The sequence below is a fragment of the Mesocricetus auratus genome, unplaced genomic scaffold (genome assembly GCF_017639785.1).
Source record: "Mesocricetus auratus isolate SY011 unplaced genomic scaffold, BCM_Maur_2.0 Super-Scaffold_100004, whole genome shotgun sequence".
NCBI classification, from domain to species: Eukaryota; Metazoa; Chordata; class Mammalia; order Rodentia; family Cricetidae; genus Mesocricetus; species Mesocricetus auratus.
In genome coordinates, this window is record NW_024429189.1 from 41888658 (window position 1) to 41911607 (window position 22950).

The 22950-nt window shown below is 39.6% G+C and overlaps 1 protein-coding gene across 1 annotated transcript in view; it reads right to left on the reverse strand.

Annotated features, from left to right (window-relative positions):
- Positions 1–261: 261 nt before the first annotated feature.
- Positions 262–22950, reverse strand: part of Cir1 (corepressor interacting with RBPJ, CIR1) — a 28113-nt gene continuing 5424 nt past the window's right edge. The window contains exons 3-10 of the mRNA XM_040745590.1: positions 22683–22756; positions 22184–22194; positions 22037–22101; positions 21476–21524; positions 19494–19611; positions 3518–3624; positions 2452–2537; positions 262–1208 (exon numbers count right to left, since the gene is read on the reverse strand). Coding sequence (XP_040601524.1) covers positions 569–1208; positions 2452–2537; positions 3518–3624; positions 19494–19611; positions 21476–21524; positions 22037–22101; positions 22184–22194; positions 22683–22756 — 1150 coding nt within the window. The 3' untranslated portion in view covers positions 262–568. The remainder of the gene's footprint in view (positions 1209–2451; positions 2538–3517; positions 3625–19493; positions 19612–21475; positions 21525–22036; positions 22102–22183; positions 22195–22682; positions 22757–22950) is intronic.

A 22950-nucleotide genomic window follows, 5' to 3' on the forward strand; every position in this document is an offset into this window, starting at 1 on the left:
ATTTTATCCTAGTGAGACCCATGTCAGATTCCTGCTTTTTAGAACTGCTAACCTTAAAGCCATTTTGTATGCCAACATGGACAAATAATAGGACATTCAATTGTAAATATCTTATTCTGCAGAAAAAAATTCAGGGTTTCAAAGTCTTAAAGAAATACTGATTGATATCCAATGTTTTATTCACTCTACTGAATTTCATCAACTTCATTGTGCTTCAAGCAAATTCGAATCTTAAAATAACAGACTTTGAATTGATAATACTCAAGGTTGTTACTGTTTTAATGGGATTTCAAAGCAAAAACAAAATCACAATGACTTACATATTTTAAATCTGGTACAAGGCATAAGCTACCAACAGAAACAAAACTTTCTATCCTCTATAAATAGAGTCCCTACAAATACCCGTGAGTTTTTGTACTTGGAAATGGCAGTTTATAGGTGGGAAATTGAAGGTGTTTTCTTTACTAGACACTAATGTGCAGGTCAGCCCTGGCTAAAGCTTGCAGTAAGGAAATGGAGTCCTCTGTTCCCAGGAGCTCCTTCTGCCACTTCACCCTCATCTCCTGTGTCACCGCAGCCCGTCTCTTCCGTGTCCACCATCGCCATGACTTCTGGTGTCTTTTCTTCTGGTGCGCTCTTCAGCAGGGCTCCGTCGGGCCCAGCCCCTCGCCTCCCTTTGCCTGTGACTACCAGGGCTCCTGCTTCGGCTCCTCCTGCTGCTCTCAGCCCTGCTATGACTCCGGATTCCCCCGCTTCTGTCAGACCCTTTCTTCTCTGGACTATGACGATGGCTTCTGGACTTACGGTCAGAACCAGAACGGACCCGGTTGCTATTCTCCCCAGAACTCTCTTGTTTTGGAAGCATTAGTGTTTCCTTAGCTTTTCCCCTGTCATTGTGACCGCTAGAAAACTCTTCATGAAGTTTGTTCTTAGACTTATCCTCTTCAGAGTCATTCGTTTTACTTCCTGAACATTTGGTTTTCTTCTTTTTCTTCCTCTTCTCCTTCTCTCTTTTCTTTTCTTTGTTGTCACTCTCACTGCTGCTGTCTGAAGTGTCGGAAGAGGAGGAGGAGGAGGAGGAGGAGGAGGAAGAGGAGGAAGAGGATTTGTTTTTATGTTTTTTGTGTTTACTTCTGCTCTTCTGTAACTTTTTCTTTTTCTTATCACTTTTCTTTTTCTTTTTTTTCTTTTCAAGTCTATCCAATTTCCTATAGTTGGAAAGAAATAGTTCTTTCATCAACAAAAGAGAAACTGTCAACAGACAATGTATCTTCTTAGATGCCCACATCTAAACATATTATTTACTTTATAATGATAAAGCATTTTCTTCCTTTTAAATTATTCAGGCATATAGACATTAGTAGGAATTTAAGTTAAGCCAACTTCCTGACCATACTTTAATGGGAATGACTGTTCTTTTGACAAAACATTCCTATGAGTCAGAACATGAAATTATTTAGCATTCCAAATAAAATGGTTCTCCTGATTTAAAGAAAACTTGGGAAAGATGTGTGGACCTGGGAACAGTAAGATGAAAGGTTAATCCTGTGTCTGTGTTTTCAGTGTGGAAATACTAATTAACATTAATTATCGCTGGGTGGTAGTAGTGCACACCTTTAACCCCAGTACTCGGGAGGCAGAGGCAGGCGGATCTCTGTGAGTTTGAGGACAGCCTGGTCTACAGAGCGAGTTCCAGGACAGCTAGAGCAACACAGAGAAACCCTGTCTTGAAAAAGCAAAAACAGACAAAACAAAAAACCAAAACCAAAACCTAAATGATCAAAATTGAGGAGTAGAATACACTTTGATACTATATAAAATAATTACCTCTTACTTCTCAGCAACTGTCTAGTTTTAGAAATAGTGCAGTCCCACTGCTTTCTGAATTTTCAGTCTGGGAGGCATAAGTTGTTCAGAAGGGAGCTCTGAGTTACCATGAGACACCAGCCTCTTCCCTAGGCTCTGCAGCCATGCTCCATGTACTAAAACATGGTGAGCGCCCTCTATTGGACTCAGCAGATCTTGAATTCTTTAGCCCACATGGAGTGTTTAACAAATTTAATTATTACTACAAATTTAAACATTCTTCAATATTCCTCATAAAATTTCACAAAATATGAAAAATAAAAAAAAACATTAAAATACCTTCTAAGAACAAGTGGTATGCAAAGATATACACAGTTTCATTAAGAAAAGTAAAAGCTACAAATACGCCTACTTCCAAATTAAACATTCTGAAAGGTATAATAGCTTGGTAGTATAATTTGAGGACGCAAACGCTAAGTTTCTTATTATTGAAAAGACAAACTGTATTATTACTCTAGCTGAGGAATAAATCAGTACAAGTGACCCACAGTTTAAGCATCGTCATGGGCTCTCTACCTAAAAGCTAAGTGCACAGCCCAGGTCCAACCCTGGAGATAAATCATCCCACATGGACTCCTTAGTTACCTGAGGAGCTTCTGCTTCTGCTTGGTTGTCAGGGACTTCAAGAATTCAACTTCCGGGTCTTCTTCACCGTCACTTGCAACATAGTCCTGCATCAACAAAGACATCCGATTGCTCACTTTTAGACAAGTTAGTTATGAGACAGGAAAGAAAGCTCTTACTCAGGACTGAAGTGTGGGGATTAAACCCTGCAGATTAGCTAGCCCAAAGGTTAACACAGCTGCTTTATAACCTTAGAGACTATGGAAAATACGTACATACAGAAATACAGTAGGCTGCTATTCTCTTCAACCTTTTAAATATTTATTGTCTAAATACTGCATTTTTAGTTTAATGAAATATAAAAACCAAGAGCATCCTGAGGGGCTGGGACTACAGCCCCATAACAGAACACTTGCCTGACAAGCATATGGCCCCAGAACAAACATAAAAATCTAAAGATCATGAAACTTAGATAAGATATCAGTGACTTTAAACTTTGTAATTTCAGTAATTTATTATAAAATATGCAATAACACAGTCTTTAAAGCTCAAGCCTGGAATCCACATGGTGGAGAGAGCTGACTGCTCCAACTTCTTCTCTTGACATGCACTGGCACATACGCTCATACGCATGCCTGCACTCACACATACACACAACGCATGTACAGGCTCTTATACACACTAAGTGCAATAAGTTTGAAAACTTTTAACTTCCTGAATTCATGAACAGTTTAATAAATAAGTTTAAAGCATTTTCTATAATGCTTAGGGAGCTGTTTATAGACTTCTATTGGCTCAATTTAATGTCATTTCAAGGGTGTGTTAGCAGGAAGGAGCAAACAATCCTATCACGGTTCACATAAAAGCAAAGGAGCCATTTCATTTATTAAAATATAGGTTTATAAACAATTTCTCATTTAGGTTAAAGTAATAAGCAAAATCAAAATACATTTAAAGTATTCTCTTTGCTCTATCTTTCTTACTTTCCTATGGATATATGTATATTGGAAAACATTAAGTAGCAATTCACAAGCAATCACATTTAGATTTCCAGACATTTTCAGCTTACTGATAAAAAGATCATTACCTGTGATGGATCATTTGCGGTCAAGTTTCTCCCCAGTACATTTCGTTTCAGTGCAAACCCACTGTTTCTCATCTCCGCTATTAGCTCCGAGGGGTGCATCGACGGTCCTGTTCACAAAAATCACAGTTTGAATGTATCATTTATATCTCTCTACCTTTTTTGGACTCCACAGTAGGAATGCAGTTGAAGCTTTGTTAAGTAAAATCACAGCTAAATCAACTCAATAATCTTCTGCTGAGCAAATAATCAGATATGATTTTCTAAAACAGCAGTCTGGAGATTCAGAATAGAAAATAATTGCATTTTTCCTTACATGCAAGGGGATGCTTGGCTTATGTAACTTTGTCATATTGAAAATGTCTACTTGGAAGTTTAGTACAAAATAAAAACAAAATAATGAAAAACTACAATTAAAATTTTAATGGTTACAGAGAAACCATGTCTCGAAAAACAACAACAACAAATTTTAATGGTTATTCTCAGTAAGAATTCACTTTAGAGTATTTTTTAAAAATCAAATACTATGTGTTTGATAATTACCAACACCACACATACATACTCAGGCACTTCAGTTATTAATTGCAATTATATATGTACCTGGAATTTGAAACTTCTAGTTATTGGGGTTAGTGACAAGAAATATCAGGCTAGCAATAGGTATGCATATCTTTATTTTCCACAAACTGTTGTTTTTACTTTTGTAACAATATCCTAAGCCATAAATTGGGTTGCCTTTTAATCGCATAATATGTACTAACAAAATATTTAAAGGTCTGCTCCCTTTCCTCAGACACGGGACGCACTCAGGCAGGAGACTCTTTCCTCCCCAGCTACAGTCTCATCTTCTTTTGCTTTCTCTACAGGTCGTACACTAGGTGACAACACACAGTCTCGGTGACGCATATATAGTATAATGTGGTAGGAGAGAGTTGCTGCCAGCACAGATTTCATATGAGGACATGGGGGACAGAGCTGTTGGTCAAATAGTTTATTCTTTCCTTCTACTTTTTGGTCCTTTGCCCCTTATTTGAATGTTCTGCTACACATTACCCTGAAAAGTAGGAAGTTATACTGTTCAAGTCTCTTTACTTGTCAATAGCAGTTTTGATGAAAAAAGTCTAGGCAGAAACTAACAACTTGCTGAATTTTCCAGGGCTTACTCTTCTGTTAAAATTACCAAGAAGAACTGTATACCTGTTGCTCTATGTTCTATGTAGGAGGCACACGATAGTGGGGGAAATAGCTCATGACTGGAGCATGGGAGTTAAAACTAATTTCTATGGATTATCTTATATAATTTGCTTGCTAACATTAATAAATATTAAATAAAATTTGAATTTTAAGTATTAGTTGCCTCTGAATGGCATAAAAGTACTTACGCAACTAATGTTTTAAATAAGTAAAAAAGTCACTTCGATGGTTTTTCAAGTTTCATACATAGGAACATAATTTTATAAAGCATAAAAATGGGTCTTATTATTAACAACTTTAATTGATAACAGACACTCAGAGAGTGCACATGTTGTGCTGGGGCCGGAGCTCAGGGGTAGAGCACCTGACTAGCCTGAACAGGATTCTGTGTTGGGTTCCCAGAAGCACATGCCCAAAGTCAACATGACAGAATTAGGAGCCTGGCCCTTAGGGTGAGAGGATACTTTTAATTTCATTATCTACATCACAGGGTGGGTAATATTTTAGAAACAATGTCTTTATGCTAATTCTAACTACTTGAAAATCATCTTTCCTGTGTGACAGATAAGATTATGAAACAATGGACTGGAGATATGGCTCAAGAGGTTAAGAATACTGACTACTTTTCCATAGGTCCTGAGTTCAAGTCCCAGCAACCACATGGTGGCTCACAGCCATCTTTGATGAGATCTGGTGCTCTCTTCTGGACTGCAGGCTTACATGGAGGCAGAATGATGTATACATAATAAATAGATACATAAAAAACAAACAAACAAAAAAATTATGAAATAGACATTACTATTTTAGCATGAGTTTCCACTAGTAAGACTGTAATACAGTGTTCAGTGACATGCCTGACAAAAGTCCTCATCATCAACAGCATTCAGGCTATTTCACGACTATTTTATAACATCTCTTAAAGTTATAAAAAGTGCTCTTTAAAGAATTTTATTACATTACTTATAGGTGTGTGTGCGGATATGCAGGTCAAAGGACAACTTTTGACAGTTGGCTCTCTCCTTTTTAACATTTAAGCTCTGGGGATCAAACTCAAGCCATCAAGTTTAGTGGCATGTGGATGGCCCTAGTCATTTTTTGCACCGGAAACTGAACCTCACACTTGCTGATCAACCACTGTGCTACTGTGCATGTCTTACCAACCCAGAGTCAAGTTCTGTTCTCATATTTCTGTACTTAAATTTCCTACCGTAAAAAGCTCAAGGTTTAAAGTTCTTGGTTTAGAAGATGTGACAAGGCAGGTTTAATGAAGATATATTTAGCAAGACATTTTTATACTTTCCATGTCACTGTGACAGAGGCTATGTAGAATTATGCTGATAAAAGTTAACTCCAGCTCTTTGAAAAGTCAAAACAGATTCAACAAACATATATACATGTGTGTGTATACAGGGTTCTCTCCCTTGACCACTCTCTAGAGAGGATCTCAACACTACAGCTTAGGATGCTGAACAGGCAGCAAAGGTATGAGATATCACCCCTGGCAAAACAGACACATCAATAAAATAGACTGTACAACAAGTATGTTCAAATACAAAATAAGTACCTTTAATGTCTGGTAAATTATAGCTGGATATGGGTTATAGGAATGCTTGTTTTTTTTTCATAAATTTACAATGCCAGAATTCATTAAAGAATTTTTTAAAAGGCCAACTGTGCTGTCAGTTTTCAAGACAAGGTTTCATGTAGCCAGGGATGACCTTGGATTCCTGATATTCCTACCACCACCACCTCCTGGGAACTGGGATTACAAGTATGCACAGTCTCGTGTCACAAGCAAACCCAGGGCTTCTGCAGGCTGGGCAAGCCGTCTGCTGACTAAACGACATCTTCAGTCTAGGTATTTGTCCTAAAATGTGTCTGTGGAGGCTTCAGAGCACCTGAGCCAACTGGGTTTGGCCTCCACAGCAGGAAAAAAACATACTCCACATCAGAAAAGATGCTGAGACTGCTCTACACTGTGTCAAGATCCTGACTTTAACAATGGGCTTAGTTCATGTTCTGAGTAGAGTCAGACTTTTTTTCTAGGAAAACTACTCATGCAATTGCATCTCAGAGAAGAAATCCCAGGAAGCAGAGTATGTTAAAGCTAAATATGTTGTACAGATCACATTTTCAAAGGACTTAATCTTATTAAAGATTGTTATTTTTTAGAAACAACAAAAATCAACGGGACATGAAGTACTCTACAGTAAAACAGGTATTTCATTAGAGTCATGTAGAGACTCAAAACTTTCAGCTGGATGCAAGATGCATGCCTGTAAATCCCAGCACACAGGAAACAGAGACAGGAGTTCAAAGGCTTCCTCAGCTACAGTTAGGGGCTAGCCCAAGTAACCCAAGCCTGTGTATGTGTAGCAGTTGGGGACGGCAGTCCCTGGCAAATGCATTTCACTACTAGCGCTGGCTGCATCCCCAATTCACAGCAGTTCCGCACTCTTGTCTTCCTTGAGACAGAACTCAGTGTGTATCCCAAATTGGCTTTGAACCTGGAATATTCCCACTTCAGTCTCCTGAATACTGGTTCAAATGAGCACTTCTGCCTATGACGTATGGCACTGAGGGTAGTAAGCTGTGGGTAGGTAAACTGGTGTGAAAAGCCTTTCCTCAATTAGCATGAGGGTCCAATTCAATCCCAGGACCCATGTAAAAGTGGAAGCCAGGTGTGGTAGCATGCATTTGGTGTTTTTTTAGTTATTTTATTTTTATTTTTTGAGACAGGGTCTCACTATATACCCCTTGCTGTCCTTGCTATGTAGAACACACTGGCCTTGAACTCACACAGATCTGACTGCCCCTGCCTCCCAAGTGCTGGGATTAAAGGTGTATGCCACAATGCCTGGCCTAGTAGCATTTGTCTGGAGTCTCAGCACTGGGGAGACCAAGACAGGCGGATAACTGGAGCTCACTGGCCAGCCAGCCTAGCCTACTTGGCAAGTTCCAGGCCAGGTGGATGGCACCTGAAGAATGACATCAGAACTTGTTGTGTGGTATAAACACACACGCACGCACGCACACGGAAGAAGCCTTTCCTTCCTTCCCCCAGTTAATGCATAGCTGAGAATGACCTGGCATTCCTGCTCCTCTGACTTCTATCTCTCAAGTACTGGCATCTTTTTGTCCTTTCCTAAGGTTAAACTGACTGTGTGTGTTTAGGGAATCATTCCTTCACTCCACACAAGGACACACAGGGACACTAATCACAGAACACTGCTCAGAGACAGAGGGAGACAGTGGGAATCATCAAAAACTATCTCATACTTAATCCAATTCCTTACTGTACCATACCAAGTTTGCTTTTAAGAAGGCTCACGGAGGGGCTGGAGAAATGGCTCAGCCATTGAGAGAACTCTTGCTGCCGCCATGGACGCTTACAATAGATTTGTAACCCTCTTCTGGCCTCCATGGGCACTAGGCACCAACTGTGTGTATACACACACAGGCACTCACACACACGTTAAGAAAAGATCTAGAAAGCTTATCAAAAGTTGTCTTTTAAAAAGACTAAAACGGAAGCTGGACATGGTGGCACACACCTTTAATCCTGGCCCTTGGGATGCAGAGGCAGATGGGTCTTTGGATTTGGAGCCAGCCTGGTCTACTGAGTAAGTTCTTGAAACCCTGTCTTAAGAAAAAAAGGGAAACAGGCTGAATAAAAACAAGGTATAATGGCATAATTACAAAATGCCATAATGAAATCCATTACTCTATATGCTAACTTAAGGAATTAAAAAAAGAAAAGAAAAAAGCAGGGGATGAAGCAGAAGCATGTAGCGTAAGTCCCAGGAAGAAGTGAGCAAGGCTATTAATAAAGCGTGTGGGTGATGTTTATTTATAAAGACAGGGATGTTCTATGTATGATCTTTCTAAAGGTTATATAAGAGCAGACTGTACAAGTTGTATTAAAGTGTGCCATCCCCAGGATTTTCCTGACACACTGCCAGCTCATCTTAAGGGAGGCTGGAGACAAAAGGGCTGAAGACAGCTAACTGGTCTCTATTAAGAGACAGAATGTAAAGGAAAATTAAAACATTTCATTTTCATCTATGTGGCTAAATAATACAAAGGCAAGGAAATATGAAACTATTCTATTGTATGCTAGTCAAAATTACTGTTTGTTAAAAAAACAACCTCGCCTTACAGAATCAATCTAAAGGTCTATGACACATTTGATTATATCTTTATTACTTATGTTTCCAAGTTAATTTACATATAAAGTGGTGATACGACAATAAAGATAATTCATTTGCCTCAGGGACTGAGAGGCTCCTCTGTGTTGTGAGACCATGAAGCATCAGAACTTGCTATTCACTTTAAATTAGTTACAGAAATATAAATGTCTCAGAAACAATACACTGAGGCCTGGGGATGTAGCTCAGCTGGCATGTATGGACTGATCCCTAGCATGCCATAAACTGGGCATGGCGGTGTACGCCTGTAATCCCAGCATTTGGGATGCTGAAGCAACAGGATCAACTCAGGGTTATCTACGGCTACACAGTGAATCTGAGGCTAGCCTGGGTTACATGAGACTCTTTCTCAAAAACAAACAAACAAACAACACACTGTTGGGGGAGGGGAGGAGAATATACTACACATGAGTTCAGGAACAAGTAAAACAGAATTAGAAGTCAGTGCTTATGGGAGGAGGCCAAGTGGACAGGGCAGACACACATTCCCTAGAGTGAGGGTAATGGTCTCTCTCCATCTTGTCAAGGATGTGATTAGCAAGTGGACACATCTGCCAAACTCAAACCCTACACCTAAGAGGGATTTTTAACTTAAAAAAGTTGTAAGAGGCTGGGTGTGGTGGCACATACCTTTAACCCCAGCATTTAGGAGGCAGAGGCAGGCGGATCTCTGTGAGTTAGAGGCCAGACTGGTTTACACAGCAAATTCCAGGTCAGCCAGGACTATATAGTGAGACCGTGTCTCAGAAAAAAGTCATAATAATGCATTTAGCCAACAGTGAGTGCAGAGTGGTGGTAATACAGACCCTAAACTGTATCTATACATTATATATCTTAATATAAGGGAAGGGATGCATGGAGAACTTGAACTTTGGATACAATATAGAAAAAGATTTTGAAGATGTCTTACTAAGACTTAAGGAGTCTTGTTTTTGTCTTCACGCTTGTAATACTTTTGAGAAAATAAGTTCATAGGAAACTTAAAACTTTCTGTTATAAATATTTAGAAGTGATAACCTTTGCTGTTTTGAATGGCTAGTGAAGCTTTTCCAGTCACACACTTGCTAAATAAACTATTATCTGCTAAACACAGACACTGTACAAGGCAACAGGGACACAAAAGTGTTAAGATAAAGTCCCTATTTCGGAGAAAACAGTTTCCAGGAGAAAACTGGAAACTGATTACCATTTTCAGGCTTCCAGAGGGTTAGGAAAGGGTAAAAGCAGAAAGAGCATCCGAAGTGGAGCTCGAGGAAGGTTCATGTTCTTCTCCAAGTTTGCTTTGGACAAAAGAACCAGTATTTACAAGATAAACTAAACTTTTTAAAAATATTTTATTTATTTATTACATATACAGTCTTCTGCCTGCATGCCAGCAGAGGGCACCAGATCTCATTCAAGGTGGTTGTGAACCACCATGTGGTTAGTGAGAACTGAACTGAGGACCTCTGGAAGAACAGTCAGTGCTCCTAACTGCTGAGCCATCTCTCCAGCCCTGATAAACTAAATTTCATTTTTTACCTAGACAACCACAAGCTAATTTCCTCGACTGAAGCTGACGGCACTAGCTGGACTGATGTTATAAGAATTACAATAAGACTTACAGTCAGTAAAGTGCTTGTCAGCAAGCACTCTGTCGTGAGTTCAGATCTCTAGAACTCAGGTAAAAAGTTGGTGTGGTGTTAAATGCCTGTGATACCAGTACCAGGAAGGAGACAAGAGGGTTTGTGCAACTCACCCCATGTGTGTGCATGGACATACATAGAGACTATGGTTGTGACCTGAGACTCATAAAACCTTCTGAGATTATGACAGTTGTATCCTCCGTTAGTATGAGACATGCCTTTAACAAAAACCAGAGCCATTTATTGACAGAATAAGACTATACTTTATTTGCTGGCATCAAAATTTCAAAGAACCACTTAAAAAATAATTTAGGGGCTGGGGAGATGGTTCAGAGGCTAAGAGCACATGTTGCTCTTGCAGAGGACCTGGGTTTGGTTTTTAGCACATAGTGGCTTCCAACCATCCCTAACTCCAGCACCAGGGGATCCAACACCATCTCTGCTGGCATCAGGAATACATGTGGAGCACACATGCAGGCAAAACACTCATTAAAAAAATCTAAATACAGAAAAACTACAAAGAAAAGAAACATACAAGGGGAGAAGAGAGTGGGGGCTGGGAGGCTGGCCACAGCAGGGCACATGCCGAGCACACAGAAACCCTTGAGTCTAATATTCAGCATGGGAAGAGGGGGGAGCAGGGAGGAGGGAGGGGAGAGGAGGGAGGGGGGAAGGGGGAGGAGGGAGGGAGGAAGGAGGGGAGAGGAGGGAGGGGGGAGGAGGGAGGGGAGAGACATTTAAAATGTTGCGGGGGGGGGGGGCGGAAGCTACCAATAAAAAATCCAACATCCAGTGAAGGATTTCAGAAGCAAATGAGAAGCAAAAACCCCAGATCAAGCAAATGAGTGAAGAATTTGTCAGGAACTACAATTGTGTTGTGGGAAATATTAAAAGTAATTCTTCAGAGAGGAGGATGGGCAAAGGGACATACAATGCTGGCAGTAACCAGAAAAACCAGCATACTGACATTAATTTGACACTAACAAAGTTCAAAGTTTTAGTTAGGATTACTATCGCTATGAAGAGACACCATGACCACAGCATTTAAGAAATGAAATTTTACTTTTTTTTATCTCACGAAGACAACCTGGCATACTGTTTTACAGATAACTACATAAATGTTTCTTGATGGGCTAGAAGGGTTACTATATGACAACTCACATTGCTGTGTTAGTGTTTAATCATAGTAAGAAAAATGTATGCCATGGAAAGGTGGGATATCCAAAACAGGCAAATCCACAGATGCAAATAGATCAGTGACTGCCTTCCCCTTCAACTAACAGGTGAATGAAAGGAGTTTCTTTTGGGGGCAGTGAAAATGCCATGGTTATAAAACATTGGAAATCATTAAAAACTATGGAACTGAGGTTGGGTGGTGGCAGCACATGCCTTTAATCCCAGCACTCAGGAAGCAGAGGCAGGAGGATCTCTGTGAGTTCAAGGCCAGTCTGATCTACAAGGAGAATTCTAGGGCAGTCAAGGTTACACAGAGAAACCCACAGAATTGAATTGTTCATTTGAAATTATAGCTCAATAAAGTTGATTTGAAAATTTCTACTCTACTTGTCTAAAAAAGTTTAATTGTAATACCCATTAAAGTTATGAGTCAGTAATAAAAATAAAGGTGGCACATGGTACAGTGTTTCCCGATGTGCATGAAGCCCCCAGTGTGATTCTTAGCACTGCGTACAAACAACAGGAGGGGTGGCTCTAGCCTGTAATCCCAGCACTCAGGAGATGGAGGCAGAAGGACCAGAGTTCAAGGAAAACCTTGGCTACATATTGAGGTAAAGCCAGGCTCTGGCCACATGACACACTGTTAGATAAAAAAAAGCTACCCAGTATAGAAGAAGCATGTTATCTGCCATATAATTATACTGTAGGACAGATATTTTAGAAAAATTCATTCACAGCTGAAGCTTACAAGTTTTGGAGGTAATTTTGATGTGTCTGAAGTGGATGGAAACTTACAAACTTAAGATGATCTTATCAGCAGAAAAGATATTCTAAACCAGCTTAGCCCAAAGAAGCATTTTGATTGCCTAATTTAACTCTGTAAAGGAGAAGTAAATCTTATAGCTGGTCTCTGTAAACCTCACAGCTGGAAAGTTCTAACAGCACCTTGCAGTTTCCAGTGATCAAAGTAAGTTACTTTATATACTATACTAAGAATTTCATAATAGAAATAATGTAACACCAGGGGGTGTGGTTATCATGAAATAATTACACTCCTGGGAGATTACAGGCACAAGGCTGTACCCCAGGGGTGTGATTATCCCATGATAACCACATCCACTGAAATTGCCTTATTGCAAAAATAATCTCTATTCACTGGCAGGACATTATTCAATAGGTGATTTTTTTTTAAATGAAAAGACGTTTTTAGCTTGAATCAGCAAGTGGATTAGGAAATTGGTCAGTTTATTTTTTTACTGCATTCAAATTCAGAATACACTACCATTGTTTGCTTTCCTATTTGATACAGCAGTGTTTTGATTTTGTTTTTGAGAAGCTTTTAAGAGTTCCTATTAGCTTTCATTAAGTGCTAGTGTTAGATTCAGGTCGGACTTTGAAGGTGTTGTTAATGGAGCAACATGATTTAAAATACCCGGTCCCCTATGTTTAATGTTTAATTCTTCTAAAACAATGCTCATTAAAAATTTTGAAAGTGATTTACTTTCACTGTTGGAGATACAGATAAGTAAAAATATGGGTCAAAGTATCATAGGCAATCCTACCAGTCAAATAAAAGCACTTTTAACATTTTGGTCCATTTCCTTCCAGCACCTTTTTCTAAATTGTGTGTTTTGTTCCAAGTCTACCTAAAGATAAGAGAAACACAGTCCATTAATTAGGTAATTAAGTGGTGTGGTATCAGAGCTAAAATCCAGGGCCTTGTACATTGTAGACAAAGCCTCTGCCACTGAGCTCTCATCCTATGTGCTATAACCTGTCTTTTTATTTGACCAAATCCATACCACTAAGGAATCTTCCTATCACTATATTTATTTATTGAGACAGGGTCTTACTGTGCATCCCTGGTTGAGATCTGGTTACTTCTCCCTCCTAAGTGCTGGACCAAAAGTGTGCACCACAAGTTTCTTCCTGTCATTTCAATTGTTGCACAGTGAAGTGTGCCCTGGTAACAATACTCAGACTTATTCATTTCCTATCTTTTTATTAGACATCTAGGCATTTTTTGTCCTTTAACAACATGTCCATAAATTTAGGATAAAATTTATGACTGTTATAAGTCCTACAATTTAAGCAAACAGAAGTAAGCACTATGCTGTTGACTCTGTTATTCTTACACACAATTTAAGCAGATGGTTCAACCTTGATGGCGCATCTGATACAGATCAGGACTTTGAGAATCTCACTATGTAGCTCAACCTTTCTGCCTCAGTTTCTCACAGACTGGAATTAAGCTAGTCAGGCCTGACGACACTGGGAACTTGCACTAGCTCATATAACAGTAGCACAGACGGTAAACTGTGCTGGTCTATTCTTATCCTCATTTAATCACAGAGTTCAATGCCTTCAGACAGTCTTAGTGTACGTGACATAAACAATCAAAATACCTAGTATTTATTTGTATTTTTCTTGTACTTATATCTTGTCAGTCTGGAAGGAAAAACTGCAAATAGAAATTTCCCTAACACTGTATTTCTATAGAGACTGAGGTAAGAATCAATTCAGTCTGTTACCTATTTCTCATCATGAACACAGCCTTTACAACACATTAGTAAGTGAGCTCTCTTTAGCTATTCCAATTACTCTGAAATTAAGTTTAATATGGCAATATAAAGGAAAATATTAGTATTCGGAAGACCATCATATGACATTCAATATGAGAGGCTCAGATTTTAAACTTCTTTTCCAATTTTAATTAATCATGCATTTAATGTAAGATAAAAATTGCCTGTAATCTTTTTTAAAAAAGTGTTTGGTTTTTTTGTTTGTTTGTTTTTTGTTAAATGTATGAGTGTTCAGCATGTATACCTGCACACCAGAACAGGGCATCAGATCCTATTATAGATGGCTGTGAGCCACCATATGGTTGCTGGGAATTGAACTCAGGACCTCTGGAAGAGCAGTCAGTGCTCTTAACCCCTAAGCCATCTCTCCAGCCCTGCCTGTAATCTTACAAATTAACTTATCAACTATTTTACTCTCCCTATATCCTTTCAGTTCTAACTGGTATGCAAGTTTTATATTAGAATCATACTAACAGTTTATCTTGCCTACTTCCTTAGTACTAGATTAGGCTGCAAGTGAAAATGAGAAATGCTGAAAATATGCCCCCCTTTTAAAGCTCTTTCAGTATAACTTTCATTTTCCTTCAAACTCTTCCCCTTCCCAAATATAAGCAACACGCAGAGAATCACTATGCTGAGACATCAATTCTGCTTGCAACAGCTTTCCATACCCAGGTCACAAGCATCACTGGACATGTACAGAGGACTTCTCTCTTCATGCTCTCCATGATGGGACTTGGAAGCTAAAGTTAAAATATTTACTTATATGTGCATGGATATGTGCACCTGAGTGTGGTGTATTTATGAACATCAAATTATATGTAGTGACAAGGAAGGTCAGAAGATAGCACTGGATTCCATGGACATGGAGTTCAGGCAGTTGTGAGCCGCTATGTAGATTCTGGGAACCCAACCAATGTCTTTGGTAAGCATCGTGAACTGCTGAGATACCTCTCTAACCCCAGAAAGCTACTACTTACACAAAATATTTAAGTGATTCCTTAGGTTATTATGTTTAAGAAACACAGACTACAGCATAAATGGCCAACCCACCTTTTTGAGAGCCATTTATATTGAGTCTAGTCATCTAAAGTGACCCAAGTTAGTTTTTTTTTGTGCTTGTGGTTTATTTCTAGTCTTTTACGCTTTGGTCAAGCTTTCCCCTACACAAGATCTGCCTTACCTAATCTCCTTTCTCTCTTAGGCAGATTCACAGATAATCAGGTCTATGTTCTTGGCTAGACTGGACACTGGAGCTATTGTCTTTGTTTTCATGTGACATGTTAATTTGATATTTTAATTAGACTGTATGGGTAGAAGATATTGTCTTCTGTAAGTTAAAATACAAAGTTCAAAACACAAAAATTACTGGCTTATGTGGACAATACCAAATACACAGTTCCCAGATACATTAAACTATAGTCTTAAAAGAATTAATTTTCACTGGCAGTGGTGGTGTACTCCTTTAGTCCTTGCACTCAGGAGGCAGAGTCAGATGGATTTCTGTGAGTTTGAGGCCAGCCTGGTCTGCACAGCAAGTTCTAAGATAGCTAGAGCTGTTAATAGAGAAACCCTGTCTTGAAAAACCAAAAAATAAGTAAAGAATGAATGAATGAATTTTCAAAGGTAGGCTTGGTAGCTCAATCTGTAATCCTAGCACTGAGGCAGGAGGACTGCCACAAGTTTAAGGCTAGCCTGGGCTACACTTACATGACAAAACTATCTCAACACTGGCCACCATCTCAATAATTAATTTTCAAACAGAACATGTGTTCTACCAAGGAGCTACATGACCATCCCTGCACACATGTCAGACCAATGTTTATTTTACTAATTACTTATTTTTAACATTTGGGTTGCTTCTAATCTTTTAACTATAAAACTAGTATTTTGCCCACTAAGCCATCTCCCTGGCCCTCCCTGGCCCTGTTCTTTTTTTTTTTTTTAATAATTTATTTTAAATTTATTTTATGTGTAGTGATGTGAGATCCCTTGGAACTGGAGCTATAGACAGTTGTGAGCTGCCATGTGGGTGCTGGGAATTGAACTCAGGACCTCTGGAAGAGCAGCCAGTGCTCTGAGCCACTGAGCCACCTGGCCAGCCCCCCTGGCCCTGTTCTTAAGGTTTTATACATACTTTCAAAGGCCCTCTAGAAAGGCTGTTCATCTAGGTGTTTATTTTGCCATTACTCCAATATTAGGTATATAGTGGTTTTAGAATATAGAAAGTAGGACAACAAAGAGGAGGAAAAGTAGTTTTACAGTTACCTTAAAAAAGATGGGAATCAAAGTTATACTATTATCATTTTTTGTTTGTTTTTGAGACAGGCTCTCTCTATGTAGCCTTGCCTCTGTCTTGGAACTCTCTATATAGATCAGGTTAGCCTCAAATACACAAGAGACTCACCTGCCTCCTGAGTTATCAGATTAAAGGTGTGCACCACCACACCTGGGTCATCCTTATTTTTAAAATCAGGAGCTGAAATTCATGTAAGTAATGTGAATTGCTTAAGGTTATGGAGTTAAGTACATTATTTCCACTATGATGTATTTAGAGTTGGGCTATGATTAGTGGTCTGTCTCAATGAAATACTAAATAGGTTCTAATGAACTTAAATAAAAGCTTTTCAGTTTTTTCCTAAAAAGAACCAAGATGATAGAGATAATCCAAGTCAAATGACATTTTCTTACATAGAAAGCAATATGCAGAAGGTAAATAACGTCCAAACAAAAGCCAACTTACTGGGCTAATTTGAATGTAACTGCCCCATAAACTCATAGGAAGAGGTACTACTAGGTGTGGCCCTGCTGGAGGAAGTGTGTCACTGTGGAGGTGGGCTTTGAGGTCTCTCATGCTCAATTTAGGCCTAGTTCAGGTATACTTCCTGTTGCCTTCAGATCAAATGCAGCTCCTTCTCCACTCTCAGCTACTCTCCACCACCAAGTTTGCCTGCATGCCTCCATGTCCTATCATGGTGGCAATGGACTAACCCTCTGTACTCAATTAAATGTTTTCCTTTGTAAGAGTTGTCTTGGTCACGGTATTTCTTCACAGCAACAGAAGCCCTAACTAAGACACTTAACATGTTTAATGTCTTTTATTTTTATTTACTTATTTTTTTGGTTTTTCGAGACAGGGTTTCTCTGTGGCTTTGGAGGCTGTCCTGGAACTCGCTTGGTAGACCAGGCTGGCCTCGAACTCACAGAGATCCGCCTGCCTCTGCCTCCCGAGTGCTGGGATTAAAGGCGTGCGCCACCAACGCCCAGCTAATGTCTTTTATATTTAAAAAACTCAGTTTTAAGGTTTCATCTCCAGAAATGGAGAAATGAGGTTTTCGGTGTAGCCTAGTTTTACAATTCAGGAGAATCTAAATTTAAAAACCATTTCTTGGGACTTAGATGGTTCAGTGATTAAGAACTGGTTGCTCTTCCATAGGACCCTGGTTTGATTCTCAACACTCACTTGGCAGCTCACAACTATTTGGAACTCTAGTTCTTGAGGATCTGATGCCCTCTTTTGGATGCTACAGACACTGCATGCACATGCGGCACAGGCAAACACCCACACACATAAAATAAATAAATAAGTTTTTAAAGGAAAAAAAAAAAAAGAACCATTTCTTAGGCTGGGGAGATATTTCAGTGAATAGTGTTTCCTGTGCTGGTGGTGTGAGGCTCAGCATCCAGATCCCCAGAAGCCATGCAAAGCAGGTGCAGCAGCATTTATCCGTGACTCTAGCCGTGGTGGTATAAATGAGAAATGCCCCTATAGGCTCACATATTTAAATACTAGGCCCCCAGTTGGTAGAACTGTTTGGGAAGGATTAGGAGGTGTGTCAAAGGGGTGGGCTTTGAGGTTTCAAAAGTCTACCCCATTCCTAGTTGGCTTTCTGTCTGTCTCCTACTTGCAGACAAGAATATAAGCTCCCAGATACTGCTTTGGCACTATGCATTCCTGCCTACTGCCATGCTCCTCCCTTGTAATGGCCATGGACACTAACCCTCTGAAATTGAAGCCCAAATAAGCTCTTTCTTCTATAAGTTCCCTTGGTAATGGAGTCTCTTTACAGCAATAGAGCAGTAACTAAGACACTAGCTCTCCTACCAAAGATGGAAGTGGAGACAGGAGACTGCATGGAAGCTCATGGGCTAGTGATCCTGGAGTATGTGGTCCCTAACAACAAGGATAACTTATCTCTAACAAGGTGGAAGGCAAGGACTGGATGACACCAGGGACTGTCCTCTGGCTTCCACACGTGCCCCCTGACATTCACACACACAAATGTATACATATAAATGCATTATTAACATATGCACATGCATACACACACACACACACATTGTTTCTTCTCCTAATTTCAGGCTACTAATATAATATTTAATGTCTCTGATTTTAAAATCAAAATTAGTGGGGCTGGAGAGATGACTCAGTAGTTAAGAGTACTTGTTGCCCTTCCAGAGGTCCTATTTGTTTCCTGGCACCCATGTCACAACCACCTGTGACTCCAGCTCCAGGTGACCTGACACTCTCTTTTGACCTCCTTGGCCTCCTGCACAGGAGTGTACATGTGCATGTAAACACAAGTAATAAGAATATTTTAGAAAGGACAGTAGTGGTGCATGCCTTTAATCCCAGAACTCAGGAGGCAGAGGCAGGTGGATCTTTGTGAGTTCAAGACCAGTCTGGTCTACATAGTGTGTTCCAGGTCAGCCAAGGCTGCACAGTCAGACCCTGTCTCCACATAGCTACAATCTTAGCACTCAAGAGGTAGAGAATGAGGATCAGGAGTTCAAGGCCAGTTTTGGCTACATAGTGAGTTTGGGACCAGCTTGGTTTTTATGAGACCTTGTTTTAAACAAAAAACAAACAAACAAAAAAAAAACAATAAAATTCACAGGAACTTGGCTAGAAAAGCTAAACTGTATTTTAGAGCATTCAGATAATGGTGAGTTTCCTTTTATCACCTTTTGGGGGAGGCAGGGAGGAGAGTGGGAGGCTATGGACTGAACCCAAGACCTCATACACACCTGACAGACAGAGCACTCTACCAGTTACACCACTAGCTCTAGCATCCTACTTTGGGAATGTGTCTTAATCCACAAAAACTAAACTCAAGTACAACAAAAGAGTTCAGTTTAAATAAAAATTTCACTTTATCTTTCCTTGTCTGACAAAATTTTGTCTAATGCTTACCTGAGCCATCAGTAGGAACAGAACTTGCATTGATTCCAGAAAGACCAAACAAGGGACATTCTCGATCTGTGTTCACGTGACCCCACTTGTGACATTTAATACACCTTACATTTCGAACCTGAGAAATAAACATTATTTTGACTCTCAAATACCGACAGCCTAACATTCAATTTAGTATTTTTATTTAGTTCCCTCCACCCACCCCTCTTCTTTTTCTTTCTTGAGACAGGGCCTCACTACAGTCCTTGCTGGTCTGGAACTTGCTATGTAGATCAGGTTGGCCTTGAACTCACAGAGATCCACCCACTTCTGTTCCTAGAGTGCTGGGATTAAAACATACACCACCATACTTGACTGTTCCTTTTTAAAAAGATCTCCTGGGAAAGAGATTCTATAACTAAGGTGGGTAAGTCAATACAGGTACTAAACTCTTCTACTATAAATTTGCCTAAAATCCAAAGTGAATCCTATCTGTGCCTTCTACAATAAAACTACGTCACCCAAAAAGACACGATAAACTATCACAAAGAATTATGTCATGGTTTAATTTTAGGTGCTCTAATTTTAATACATTCACCTAATTACTCCCCCCCCCCCACACACCTTATACATAGGTACAGCTCAAGCTGAGCTTTCAACCTTCATGTTGGCAATCCAGGCCTGTTTCCACACCAGCTACATTTCTCCAAATTGAAGCCAGGCCCTCAGACCCCCACAATACACTGTGAAAGTCTTGTTTTGTTTGTTTGTACTGAGCTATTCCCTCTAGCCTTGAAGCTTCACAAACTTATTCTGTGAAGTAAAAAACGGTATCTTAAGTCTTTTATTTTATGTTTGTTGCTGTGACAGGAGATGTGTCAGGAGAGCTGCCACAGACAATGCACAGGTGACTAAGGCAACGCTTTTTATAAAGGCCATCCCTGGAGTGACAGTTGGCTCTGTTTCTAAATCAGTAACATTTCTAGCATCTTTTCTTGATCTCGAGTTTATCATTATACCTTCACTAGAAAACTCGATTCTCACCTCCCATCTGTCTACTACATTTCCGTGTTTTTCTCCTCATTTCCATGATATAAATGTAAACCAAAGCTGTTTTAGCTTGAACATGGTGATGCTAATCTTGGCTTGGCAACCTGACTGCATCTGGAAACAACTGAAACCCAAGCTGCTGGACACTCCTGTATGATGGTTTTAAAGAAAATGGCCCCCACAGTCTCACAGGGCATGGTACTATTAGGAGGTATGGCCTTGCTGGAGTAGGCGGGGTGTTGTTGGAGCAAGTGTGCCACTGGGGGCAGGCTCTGAGGCTTTAGATGTTCCATCTAGGCCCAATGTGGTTCACTGTCTCTTCTTGATAGCTGGAGATCCAGATGTACAACTCTCAGCTTCTTCCCCAGCACCACGTCTGCCTACACGTCACCATTCTTCCCATCATGGTGATAATGGACCAAACCTTTGACCTAAAAGCCAGCCCCAATTAAATGTTCTCCTTTGTAAGAGTTGTCATGGTTAAGTCGTCTCTTACAGAAATAAAACCCTACTTAAGACACTCCTGTGAGGGATTTTCTTGATCAGATTTTGAAATCTGGCCACACTTCCTGGTGACAGGCCACACAAACAGAACTTAAAGAAGGAAGCTTCACTTTTTGCCTGTTTGCTCTCTTTCACTGGCAAGTTCAAGTCCCTCTATCTATACGTCAAGATTTCAATGTAGACTGAAGAGCAGCAGCTCTGCGGGAACCCTCCAGAGACAACCAGCCTTGTGGACTCAACAGCTACAGGACTCTCAGCCTTTCCTTCATGACAGGGCCGCTGCTGGACTGCCCACCACATCCTAGATCATAAACCACCCTTTAATGTCCATATTGATCCTATCAGTTCTGTTCCTCTAGAGAACTCTAATATAACACCTTTTGGAAACAATGTAAAGATATAGGTACTAAATAAAAGTATTCTTGAAGAGTAAAGTATGTGTCACTTGCCTGGATACCAAAGGGCTGGTCTCTGATGTTCATGTCATCTTTGGCATATCTGTTAAGCACAAAAAATGCAAGACTATAGTATTAAGAACAACTTAATAAATTCAATGCCAGTTAACCTGAAAAATGTTTATCGTTCTTAAAACATTATAAAATGCATTACTACTATAAAAATATAAAACAAGCATCAATTTTTAAGTGTTTGTAACAGTGGTTCTCAAGCTTCCTAATGCAGCGACCCTTTAATACAGTTCTTCGTATTGTGATTTCTCCAGCCATAAAACTACCTTCGTTGCTACTTCACAACTGCAATTTTACTACTGTTACAAATCTTAATGTAAATTTATCTGTGTTTTCAATGGTTCTTTGGAGAACCACTCGTCTATATAGTCCGATTATGTAGAGTTTTAAAAAGAAACAAGTACGAGAGTCAAGGCCAGAGTGAAGCATGCTGGGCGTCTGCAGGAAGCCAGTTAGTTATTGCCCTGGTCAATGAACCCAGAAGCAAGAAGGACTGCAGACATGATCCATACACGTTTTCTCTAGTAACAAACCTGCACTTACTTTTCTCTCGGAGCACCTTTCTGCCATTCAAACTTGTATTCCGTCTCTCCTTCTGTTTCTTCTTTCTACAAGAGTAGTAACAATTCTTTAGTTTCCCATAAAATCACAATCAACCATAAAGCAATTCAAACAGAGAAGAGTACTTACCTCTTTGTTTTCTTGATTGCATGTTCAAAGCAGAGGGAGAGGCAGGACAGGTTAGCAATGTCAGTGGAAAAGTCTACTACTTATTATGCTGTATTACTTAACTGTAACCTGCAAGGATCAATTGTTTTTCATTTATCATAAGATAAAACTCCAGATCACTGAAGGATAAAATACACTAGAGTCCAGAATAGGTATCGTGATTTTTAAGCTTTTATGTTTTTCACTGGTAGTGAATAGATGAAAATATATTTAGTAAGGACTACAGATATGTATTCATTATAAAAGGATAAATACACTTCTGCAATATTGAACATTTCCCTCCTGCAAAGAACATAAGCTACCTTAGAACACTATTTTGTTTATTCTACTAGCATTTGAGCTGATATCATCACAGAATAACAGCAATGGGAAAGACAAGAGATAATCTTTAAAACCCTGTCTGCTCTTCTCAGCCTTCATATATAACCACATCAACGCATAAAGGAAAGAAAGCAAGTACCTTTTTTAACCCCCGGTGGGGCCTCATACATGAAATTCAAGCCGTTCTTTACACGCTCATCGCCCATTAGCAATCTAACGAAATAACGGTACAACTTTAAACAAAAGGAAGAACATGATAGCATACCATCTCTCAAAGAATAACCCTCAAGTAATTAAGATATTTTTATTAGTGATAAAGCCGAAAAGTGCTGCCTTATTAGGATCTTGCTGTAACTTTGTGGCTTCCTTCTTCTTGCTAGCTCTCCCAAAGGAAAAGGATGGCATGG